The 12,557-nt window shown below is 44.6% G+C and overlaps 1 protein-coding gene across 1 annotated transcript in view; it reads right to left on the reverse strand.

The window, feature by feature from the left end:
- The window catches only part of SLC4A10 (solute carrier family 4 member 10), a 98,601-nt gene extending 89,033 nt beyond the window's left edge, over window positions 1-9,568 (reverse strand). The window contains exon 1 of the mRNA XM_066575939.1: window positions 9,380-9,568. Coding sequence (XP_066432036.1) covers window positions 9,380-9,566 — 187 coding nt within the window. The 5' untranslated portion in view covers window positions 9,567-9,568. The remainder of the gene's footprint in view (window positions 1-9,379) is intronic.
- Between the last annotated feature and the right edge of the window lie 2,989 nt (window positions 9,569-12,557).

Genomic DNA, 12,557 nt, shown 5'->3' on the forward strand with positions numbered 1-12,557 from the left:
CCAAATTAAAGACGTGGGCCAGGCATGGCACGTGCGTGAGGCTGCCGAGCTGCAGAGCCGCCACCAGGTTACGGCCGTTGTCACACACGACCATGCCCGGTTGGAGGCTCAGCGGCGCAAGCCAACGGTCGGTCTGCTCTGTCAGACCCTGCAGCAGTTCGTGGGCCGTGTGCCTCCTATCTCCTAAGCTGAGTAGTTTGAGCACGGCCTGCTGACGCTTGCCCACCGCTGTGCTGCCACGCCGCGCGACACCGACTGCTGGCGACGTCCTGCTGCTGCTGACACATCTAGATTGCGAGACAGAGGTTGAGGAGGAGGAGGAGGGTGCTTTAGTGGAGGAAGCATACACCGCCGAACATACCACCACCGAGCTGGGGCCCGCAATTCTGGGGGTGGGTAGGACGTGAGCGGTCCCAGGCTCTGACTCTGTCCCAGCCTCCACTAAATTCACCCAATGTGCCGTCAGGGAGATGTAGTGGCCCTGCCCGCCTGTGCTTGTCCACGTGTCCGTAGTTAAGTGGACCTTGCCACTAACCGCATTGGTGAGGGCGCGTACAATGTTGCGGGAGACGTGGTCGTGCAGGGCTGGGACGGCCCATCGGGAAAAGTAGTGGCGACTGGGAACTGAGTAGCGCGGGGCCGCCGCCGCCATCATAGCTTTGAAGGACTCCATTTCCACAACCCTATACGGCAGCATCTCAAGGCTGATAAATTTGGCTATGTGGACGGTTAACGATTGAGCGTGCGGGTGCGTGGCGGCGTACTTGCGCTTGCGCTCCAACACTTGCGCTAGCGACGGCTGGACTGTGCGGTGCGAGACATTGCTGGATGGGGCCGAGGACAGCGGAGGTGAGGGTGTGGGTGCAGGCCATGAGACGGTCGTGCCTGTGTCCTGAGAGGGGGGTTGGATCTCAGTGGCAGGTTGGGGCACAGGGGGAGAGGCAGCGGTGCAAACCGGAGGCGGTGAACGGCCTTCGTCCCACCTTGTGGGGTGCTTGGCCATCATATGTCTGCGCATGCTGGTGGTGGTCAGGCTGTTGGTGGTGGCTCCCCGGCTGATCTTGGCGCGACAAAGGTTGCACCCCTCTGTTCGTCGGTCGTCAGGCGTCTCGGTGAAAAACTGCCAGACCTTAGAGCACCTCGGCCTCTGCAGGGTGGCATGGCGCGAGGGGGCGCTTTGGGAAACACTTGGTGGATTATTCGGTCTGGACCTGCCTCTACCCCTGGCCACCGCACTGCCTCTTGCAACCTGCCCTGCTGCTGCCCGTGCCTCCCCCTCTGAAGACCTGTCCTGTGTAGGCGTTGCACACCAGGTGGGGTCAGTCACCTCATCGTCCTGCTGCTCTTCCTCCGAATCCTCTGTGCGCTGCTCCCTCGGACTTACTGCCCTTACTACTACCTCACTGCAAGACAACTGTGTCTCATCGTCATCGTCCTCCTCACCCACTGAAAGGTCTTGAGACAGTTGCCGGAAGTCCCCAGCCTCATCCCCCGGACCCCGGGAACTTTCCAATGGGCATCAGTGACGATAAACTCCTCTGGTGGTAGAGGAACCACTGCTGCCCAATCTGAGCAGGGGCCCGAGAAAAGTTCCTGGGAGTGTTCCCGCTCCTGAGCATGTGTCATTGTAGTGGAGTGAGGAGGCTGGGAGGAAGGAGGAGCAGCAGACAGAGGATTCGGATTTGAAGCAGTGGACGGCGCAGAACTGTGGCTGGACGATAGGTTGCTCGAAGCACTTTCTGCCATCCAGGACAGGACCTGCTCACACTGCTCATTTTCTAATAAAGGTCTCCCGCGTGGACCCATTAATTGGGCGATGAATGTGGGGACGCCAGAAACGTGCCTCTCTCCTAATCGCGCAGCAGTCGGCTGCGACACACCTGGATCAGGAGCTCGGCCTGTGCCCACACCCTCACTTGGCCCTCCGCGTCCTCGGCCGCGTCCACGTCCTCTAGGCCTACCCCTACCCCTCAGCATGCTGTATTACCAGTGATTTGATTTCCCAGGCAGGAAAGAAATTGGCGCAAGGCTGCACTCAACCGTAGCTGGTTGCGTCTGATTTTTTTACGTTCTCCACGCAGCACACATGTACCCAGAGCCCTTAGGACTGACAGAGGCAGGGCAAATATACTTTTTTCCCTTTTGTTAAAAAAGAAAAGGCCCACTGCGTCTATTCAATGACTAATATAACTGTGTTGCGGCCCTGCAAAAGTGTCACAGAACTTTACTGTTGCAGAGTTATTAACTGTGGCAGAGCAGGTATTTCCCAGGCAGGAAAGAAATTGGCGCAAGGCTGCACTCAACCGTAGCTGGTTGCGTCTGATTTTTTTACGTTCTCCACGCAGCACACACGTACCCAGAGCCCTTAGGACTGACAGAGGCAGGGCAAATATACTTTCTTCCCTTTTGTTAAAAAAGAAAAGGCCCACTGCGTCTATTCAATGACTAATAACTGTGTTGTGGCCCTGCCTACACAATTCTGTGCCTGTAGTATCAATGGAGGGTGCAATGCTCTGCACCACCGATTTTGAGAAAAAAAAAAAAAAAAAGCAACACAGCTAACAGCAGCCTGCACAGTACTCCACACAGTTAAATGTGGCCCTAGAAAGGACCGTTGAGAATCTTGAAGGCTACACTCACTCCTAACACTCTCCCTGCCTAAGCACCACTTCTGTCCCTAATACCGGGTGCAATGCTCTGCATTGCCGATTTTGAGGAAAAAAAAATAAAAATTTCCACTGCTAACAGCAGCCTGCACACACGTAGATGTGGCCCTAAGAAGGACCGTTGGGGTTCTTGAAGCCTACACTCACTACAAACACTCTCCCTACAGCAACTCCAATAGAACAGCACTTTCCCTCACTAACTCACACGGCATCTGAGCCGAGCCGCTGGAGGGGCCGACTTTTATACTCGAGTGACATCTGATCACCCCAGCCACTCACAGCAGGGGGGTGGTATAGGGCTTGAACGTCACAGGGGGAAGTTGTAATGCCTTCCCTGTCTTTCAATTGGCCAGAAAAGCGCGCTAACGTCTCAGAGAGGAAACTGAAAGTAACCGGAACACCGCGTGGTACTCGTTACAAGTAACGAGCATCCCGAACACCGTAATATTCGAACGAATATCAAGCTCGGACGAGTACGTTCGCTAATCTCTAGTAAGGACCCGGGACAGGGTGAGTATAGTCTCATTACTTTTTAACATGGACATTCCATTGTAGAAGAAGATCTCAGAAAAGGTCTTTAACCAGTACCCCGCTCAATACTGATAAGTGGCAAAACCCCTCAACTCTGTCTACAGGTGGGACACTTTATTTTTGAAGAGTCTCTGGTTCGGCGGATATGAGCTTCAATTGGTAGAATATTTATTTCAGTATAGATATATTACAGTATGGATCTACTCATTCTGATTGGCTGCTGTGTATTAGGTCACTGACTGTGTATTAGGAACCTTTTATCCGGATGAACAAAAGGATCAGGTGTTGAAATTCAACCTCAGCTTTTTTTCCCTGTGTAGTGGCCCAGAGTTAGAATGTCTCTCTGATGTTGGGTCTTATTTTTTTGTACTTTACTCAGGTTTGTCTGTTGATTGTGTGGTCTGTCTCCCTATACTGCTGAGCGTGTGACTTATCAGTGGCGAGTAAGGTGCTTTGGGGAAGGAGCCAAGGTAGTGTGGTAGTCGGAGGGGGAAAGAGAAAGAGGGGTGATGTGAGAGAGGAGCAGTAAAGGTTGCTCAAGATCATGTGTGGAGAGGTGATCCGAGAAGGAGACCATGTGAGGAGGAGACAGGAGAGCTGAAGTTTACCAGTGCCGAGTCCCGGGCTTACTCCCAGAGCTATGGAAAGCTTTTCCTTGGGAGAGTGTGAGGAGCAGATCCTGTTCTCCTGAAGTCGGCGGTAGCGAGCGCAAGGTTATTCTGTTCATCTACCAGTGCAGTAAGCACTCCAAAGGAACTGAGTAACTAGAATTATGAGAGTGACTGAACAGAGAAACATAGAGTGTATGTGATATATGTCAAATAAGTAACGGGAGCACCCCAGTAACATTCTGACAGATAACTGAGACTGTGGATATTCAAAGGGAAAAGTGACTTCTGGATACCAACTTGTTGAGGGTAGAATAACATAGTAACATAGTATGTAAGGCCGAATGAAGACAATGTCCATCTAGTCCAGCCTGTTATCCTCCTGTGTTGTTGATCCAGAGAAAGGCAAAAAAAAACAAGAGTAGGAGCCAATTGGCCCTTTTGGGTGAAAAGAAGCATTTGCATTATTATGCTTAAGACTGTTTAATGCCATGTAATGATGAAATTTGCATTTGACTCTTCAAGTAAAAGAAAACCGTGTGCCTCCGGTTTGAAACTAGTTCCTTGATTGTGGGCTTTGTTATTTACTTTGTTCACTACAAAGGGGCACTGGCGTCATGAAGACAAACAGGTAATAAATTGATCCAGCACCGTTATTATACCGGGTCTTGCATGCGGCTCGGCCAACCGAGATTTGGGGGATGGGAGGGAGAAGATGGTAGAGGCAACCATTACCATGGAAGGGTTTACCCCGCCATCCTTTCCCGCCCAAAGAACTGATACTGTCCACTACACTTATCACCTGTAGACAATAAGTTGAGGCACCACTACACACACAAAAGAGCGGTCCAGCCCTGCTGTTATCAGCAGTTTTAAACAACTAAACACTACTTTGTACGGTGGTCTTAATGTGACACACAAGTGGCCAATGATACATTTATACATAGGACATACTAGAACTCCACTCCATCATTGTGATGAAAATCTGACAGCAACCTGCAGTAAATGCTTCATCTCCCATTCTTGACAATCAATAAAAGAAAATGATTTTTCTGACTTAATTAATACTTCTAAAGTAATTTGAGATCAGATCTGCTGTGAAACAATTCATTTTAGTGGCGAAAAAGCTTCTAAAAAGATGAAGCTGTTCTAAAAATAAAGCGGGTTGTGGCAGAACAGAACTGTGCTGAAAATGTCAATTTGTCTTTACATTTACATATAAAATCCCTCTCTTTTCATGCTGAACACTGGAGAAAGCTTAAAAGAGATCTCAGTGTACAATTACAGCAAAGCTTTGCAAATGATTGCATTAATACTGTGAACATGTAATAATACTGGTGTTTTGTCAGGGTATGACCTTCCTCCATGCCCTACAGGAGTCGTTAATGGGTATCAAAAGCAAAATACACATCAATTAAAAAAATATATATATCACCATATGTAAATTGTGACTTTGTGCTAATCATGCAGCCATGGTGACATTTGATCCATCTGATATCATCTACTAGCCCAGTTTTGTCTTATCCAAATCTGATGGATGTTTGCCTGTCTAGCTTCCTAAGAGGGAAACGTTCGCCACCTACGCAGGTCGTGATTCTATCTATCCCATTGAAAATAATTGGATCTTTCAGCTAAGTCGTTTCCTTCTAGTATTAGAGAGGGAGGAGACACAGATTAGATATTAGAAAACACTTTCTAACAGTGAGGGTGATCAATGAATGGAACAGGTTGCCACAGGAAGTGGCGAGTTCTCCTTCAATGGAAGTGTTCAAACAAAGGCTGGACAAATATCTGTCTGGGATGATTTAATACGTAAATCCTGCATTGAGTAGGGGGTTGGACCCGATGACCCTGGAGGTCACTTCCAACTCTACCATTCTAGGATTCTAGATGATTATAATTAAAATATGCAATGCAATATGACTGCAATGTAGTGATTTCAAATGGAATTGACAACCCAAAGTTAATAGAAGCATAACCGATATCTTGCAAGACCATAAAATCTTCTTTGCTAGGGTTTATAATCTTGTGAGATTTCAACAACGACTCTATGGGTCAATGTAAGACTATGTTGTCAGGGCAAAGGAAACTAAGTATGTGCCGAGTCCTCCTGGTAGTAACTTATTCTTCCTGCCTCCAACAAATTATAAGTCCTCTTTAAGTTGAGTCAATCAAACCCGAAGCAACTTTTTACAGTGGCTCTCCAATCTAGGCCATACACCCACCATTATGACATCCATATTTGCTAGTAGGGCATATAAAGAGTGGTCATCCGAATGTGAAAATCCCCATAAAGTGCAAGGCAAGTAAATGTGGTGTGATCGGTAGGATGGCACATAATATGGGTGGATTGTCTTATCAGTGCAATTTTATTACAAAATGTGCTGTAGAACTTGCACAACATGGAGAAAGAAGGAAAAAGCATTCTACTGTAACTATATTTCTAACCTGATTACACATCTGATGCAAACACAAAACCAAAGAGTAGGCGCATGACTTAATGCCATTCGTAAATCATAGCATTATTGTTTCCAAAGCTTTCATATAAAGCCAAAGACTGAAGCCTTCACCCCCCACACAATAATCTCAGCATGAGGCAGCGTTGGTTCTTCTAGTGATCAGCTCTATAATTCTGGCCATTCTTGGGGTAGTTACCTCCGTAGTTTGTTCTTGAATTAGCAATATAAAAGAATTCATACCATACATAATCAGAGCTTGGTATTTGAAAGCATCCACGGTTTTCTGCAGAGAAGCCCTAACACAGAATTCAGAAGTTATGTAACATACTTACTTTAAGCAATTATGTGAGTACATTGCTTGAATTCAGTGCCATTGAGGTCCATTTGGTGGTATGCCTGACTGCCGTGATCCCCGCCAATCATTACAAAAAAGTGCCAGCAGAAAAACATCTTCTGTTGGCTGCTTTTGGCTTGTTCCAGAGACCACAAGGTCTTGGCTACCATGGACAGACCATGCCACATCCAGAAAATGCTGGATTAAAAGGAGTTTTGTCATTAGAAAAATAAAAATCAATACCAACCCATTCCTCTCCTGGCAGTCTTCTTTCTGCATCTTCTCCTCCCTGATCTTCTCCCAGCTTCTCCAGTCCCCCAGGTCACGTTATCAAAAGCCAATCGGATCCTCTTCTTCCTGTTATGAAGCATACATTTGCGGGTTTCTCCTTCCTGCAGGTCAGTGTACGCTACGTCCCTAGTGAAGTAGCATTCACTGCCTAACCGGGAATGCTGAATCCTATGCCGGGCTATTGGCGGGACTGCGCATGCGCAGTGTCTCGCAGCAATAGTTAATGAACACTCGCGACGATACAGTGAGCATGCACAGTCTTGACAATAGCCCGGCATATAATGCTAGGCAGTGAATGTTATGTCACTAGTGAGCAGGTATACTGACCTGCAGGAAGCAGAATGCCTGTGAATGTACGCTAGGTCACAGGAAGTAGAGGATCCGGCGAACTGGAGGTGATGTGACCCTGAGGACTGGAGGAGCAAGAAGATCGTCGAGGAGAGGATGCGGTAAGACGACTGACGGAGGAGGAATAGGCAAGTATAGATTTTTTTTTTCTAATGACAGAACCCCTTTAACGGGAAACTAAGGGTGGGGGGGGGATTTAGCAACCGCCATACAGTATATGCCAGTAATTTTGTGTAAAAAAAGTGACAAATCGTGGGCCAAGTCTCAATTTGCACATTTTGGGTTATTTTGTATACTGCTTGGCACTTTTCTAAAAGTGGGTGAAACTTTCTAAAAGGGGGCAGGGCCTTGCAGGTTCATTAGATTTACTTTAACTTATACCAGAAATAAGAGTAAATTATAGTTGAAATGTTCATAGTTGGTGTAAATTTCAGTCTGGCAAACAGACTGGCTAGACATGTGCCAAGTCTACTAAAGGGACCAACATTTGTTTGTATTAATTAAAAACAGATAGTGAAACATATTTCATTTTTCTAATAGTTTTCGTATTTTTTAACTGTAGAATTTTTTATTCTGTTGTCCATACATGATTATGCGAGCTGCTGTCTTGCCTGATCTACAAATTAACAGCATTAAAAGCATTTAGAGATCTGCTTTACAACACATCTATGGGTCATTCACACAACGGACAGGAGGAGACCCATTGACTTGCATGGGAGACTGTTCTAGACATGCTCTGTGATCTGTACAGAGGTGATTGTGCAGTAGATAGTTCCAGCTGAGGGCTCAGTCAGACGAGCGTTTTGTGTTGTGCATGTTTTTTGCGATTCGCATCCATAAAACCAGTGCTTTTCAATGGCAGTGGTCAAATGTCTGATTTTTACCTGCGCAAAAAATTTGCACTGGTAAAAAAATAGGACAGAGAATTGCAAAACGCAAGTAACTGCGGCATCAGGATTCTTTGGATGTGGTCAACGGGGCCGGCGGCAGCAGCGGCGGCCCCATATCAACAGAGAGAATTGCAATCCTCTACCGAAGCTGTGACAGCTGTAGCCGAGGATTTCTTCATCTTTGCTGGGAGTCCCCTCATCACTGAACACTGTGACTGCACCGGAGGAAAAACGGGCCTTGTAACTGTGAGAGATTCGCAATCCTGCTTAGTCAGAAGTAAATGTGCCCTCCAGCAAGCCCACGCTAGTTCCTCCATTGCTTCACAAATAACCACCCCGGTAAACAACCAGATAACTTAGTCTGGCAGTCTCATCCACCCAAAGAGAGAGCGAGAGTTAAGGAATAAAAAACTGTTACATGTCTGTGCAAAGTACTGTTGAAGATTTCTACTGCTTGCTGAAATTGCCAAGTGAATGCTATTTTCTTTATTTGCAAGAGTCAGTAAAAACTGTGTGCCTTCGGTTTTACAAAAGCTTTTCGGTCTGGACTCTTTATTTCACTCAGCAATTGGTAATAGTTCAACGTGACGCCAGTGCCTCTGACATCAGTCATCCCCGTGTAATCAATCCGTTTACTGCGCGGCCATCGCTATACGCAGAGTAGCTACCACTGTGACTAGGCCCGAGTTAGAAAACCCACTCAAGTTACTTCTCCCCTCTTCAGCTCACTGCACTAGCAGTGGCATATCTCCTGAAAGCAAAAGGATGGAGCAGTTGAAAATTCATATGCCTCATCCAAATATATTGTTAGGGCAGCGTTGGGAGGCACACATACACATTAGATGATTGTCTGCTCCTGCTGAAATTGAAGGGTTTGGAAGATCTATATATAATGTATATGAAAAATACATAAGTGACCATTTTATATAGAATTGTATCAAGTCCACAAGATTAGAATCTGCTTTCCACACTGTTTGAGAGGGAATCCAGAGTTGTGGACCCCCCTCTATTGTGTCCTATTCTGTCATAGAACAAGTCTAATCTACCAAGGCAAACAAAATTAAAAAACAGTAATGATTTGCAATTTTCTCTACAATGACCTGTAGTGGAGGCATGAAGGTTATGTTTCTCTAGCAGTTAAATATACAAAAAGATACATAACACAGACATAATCGGAACCTAAAATGACCATTGTTAATTACTGCCTAAAATCCATTACTAAAATAATGAATAACATTAAGGAAAAAGTTACCATTTTTGTCCATTGAGTGGGGCTCTGATTGTTTCTTGCCAATGTCAGCAAATGAGCGCACAATTGGGATTCTGTTGCTGAGCTTCTTTTGGTTTTGGTGATAGTGTCTTTTCAAAAGAGCTTCATGAACTCTGTGACGAACGTCTTCGCTGAGCTGCCCAGATGCGACTTGCTGATCCAGAATCATATCTGTTTGGAAAAAAAAGTTGGATGCATGTTAGTTGTATCATTTCACATTTTTGTTCTAAAAGCTAAGTAATAGGCAACGACCTGGAAGATACAATATATTGATGTTCGTTGATTAGAATATAGAAACAGAAGAGTGATGGCAGAAAAAGACCACATGATTCATCTAGTCTGATACTATATTATTTCCTTTTTTACTTTCCTCTTAACATAGAAATATGCTTATCCCAGGCAAGTTTAAAGTGTAACCGAACTTTCAAAGATTTTTCGACATATCATAGGGACATGTCAAAGGTTTGGATCGATGGGGGTCCGGGTGCAAAAATCCCTACTGATTGTTATGACAAAGCTGCAAAAGTGTTCAGTCTGGTTAGCTGAAGACAGGCTGAATACAGGTTGGCCCAAAATTATATATATACACTCTACAGTCTTTAACAATGTCTTGTACAAGGCAAAGAATAGGTTTTCCATTATATGGTCAACCATACGGTCACCTACACACAACTGGCCTTTAGAAACACATTCATGTCCAGGGGAATTGTACAGAACTCCTTAGTTATTGCAGTTCGAAGAGGACACCCCTTTCAGGAAATTGCTACTTTAAGCACAAGCGAAGAATAAGTATGAAATTTGAATCAGTTATGTCACATCTGGAATCTTTGACATGTTCACAAACATCATAGACATAAAAATAGGCCACCCTGTAGAAAGTTTATGAGCCTGTCTTCTGCTAATGAGTACAGACAGTGCTTCTGCTTCTTTGTTCTAGCAAATGGTGTGCATCTCAACACCTGGGTCCCCACTAATCAAAACTCTTCACAAGTCCGTATGACACGTCAAAAGTTTTCTAAAAGTTGTGTTATACTGTTGATTTTCCAACCACATCTGCTAGAAGTTTATTCCAAGCATTTTCTGTTCTTTCGGTAAAGTAATATTTTCTTACATTGCTTCTGATCTTCTCCCCAACTAATCTCAGATTGTACTTGTTCTAGTGTTATTAAAAACTCAGATGTAAGCCTAAACCTCATTTACATCTTCTTCCAGTATAATGTTCAAGAACTAGGGTACTCAAATTATGAATGATATGGTCTATTAACTCTAACATTTTTGCTGAAGCCATTAAAATTGGATTTGTTAAAAAAAAATAGTAGAAATGTGCCTTAATGCGCACTAGCATTGAGAGGTTTGGGATCAGAATGCAGTTATCTGAATGGCTGCATTTGCATTCAGTGACTTGTAGAAATGGGACTAGAAAATGCTCGAAATGACTGGACTTTTATCAACACAAGTAAATGCTTGGATGATTTGTAAAATTACTACCTTTCGGCTCATACGCTTTGACAAGAAGCACATCGTGTTCCAGGAGACAGTATCTAGAGCAGGGTTTCCAAAACTACAGACCTCACCCCCCCCCCCCCAGCAGGTTATGACTTGGGGATATCCTATACAGAGAACACATGTGGCAATGTCTGAGGCACTAACAATAACTGCATCACCCAATACTATGGAAATCCTGAAAACCTGACTTGTTGGGCAGTTGTGAGGACTGGAGTTTGAGAAACGCTGATCTAAAGGGTCTGCTGTTTGGTGGTTATTGTTACAGACACAACATGGAACAGATGAGGGTTATCATGCTGAAGGGCAACTTTAAGTCACAGCATCACAGAAGAATTTGGGAGTATAAATTTACGACCATTTTTGATGTCCTCAAGAATGGAATGAACCTCGGAGTGGGGTTCTTGCATCAGTGGAGAATATGAAAGGTCTGAAGGAGGTCAGAAGGGAGAGTGCCCCTGGGGATGTGTGTGGATGCCTAAGGAGGGGGGGGTGGATCAGGGGATGGAACTGTCTCTTCTGGGAAGGGGCACCCAGAAGGGGTGCTTTTCCCAATCATTGTTTTAAAGACTTGGTAAAAAGCCATGCATTGATTTGAAGGAATGCTTCCATCCAATAGCTGGCACTGCAGAGGTATTGTTTCATATTACTTATTTGCAGGTCTGAAATAGAGATAACACAGGCCTGTCACCTCCTAGAACTAATGTAGAGATCATAAAACTGTCACATTCCTTGCCAGTGGACTGATTAAGTATTTACTTCTCTGCTCATCTTCTGTGCCTTTTCATGTGTGTACATTTGTGTTTATATACGTCCCATCAAAATCTGTTTAATTTTTCCTGAGAGGTTCAAAAGCTCGCTATCACATCATGTATTTTTGTTAGCCATTGAAAGGTATTATATCTACAAGATTACTTGGTTTCTCTTGCTGAGAACAATCATATTTTTCTCTACTGGCTAACACGGTACCAAACCTTTTTTTGTGGTTATTGTTATGTTATTCTCCAATTCCACCAATACCACAACAATAGGGTAGTAAACAATAGATAAAATAACTCTGTTGCGCAAAATGAATACACAGTGTTTGTCAATTGCCTATACGCCCACTGAACAACTGAGTTTTACTACCCCAAGAGATAAGCCTACCCAGGCTACAACAACATAAGGATAATGGCTGGTTGCTGATAGCATCAGGGAATTTCAGGACTATAAAAAAGGCTTTTAAAAAGGTCTCCATATTTATGCTGTGTCTCCAAATAACTAGGACATGAGTGGAAATGTTTTTCGATGTCTGATGTCAGGCATGACTAAAGATGGCAACTACAACATCGTCACGTCACAATGGCTTCTTGTGGTTTGAAGCTCACAGTCAATTATTTTATCCTCTGGAGCCAAATACAGTAACGCAGGTAAACATGTAATGTTCCCAGTAATCCTGACAAACTGACGTCTTATGATTCTGAGTCATGAAAAGAAAATAAATGCATGAATTTCATTTTATAAATAGGTGTGCTTGACACTGCAAACTTTTAAATACCAGTTATATCAATAAAGACCACTATTCTTGCTCATATTGATAACTGCCTCTTATATGCTAGTAGGCAAAGCAAACTCAAGGGGCTACACTATAATCTTACCCACAAAAACAATGCAGCGG

The sequence above is a fragment of the Eleutherodactylus coqui genome, chromosome 8 (genome assembly GCF_035609145.1).
Source record: "Eleutherodactylus coqui strain aEleCoq1 chromosome 8, aEleCoq1.hap1, whole genome shotgun sequence".
In the NCBI taxonomy this organism is placed as follows: Eukaryota; Metazoa; Chordata; class Amphibia; order Anura; family Eleutherodactylidae; genus Eleutherodactylus; species Eleutherodactylus coqui.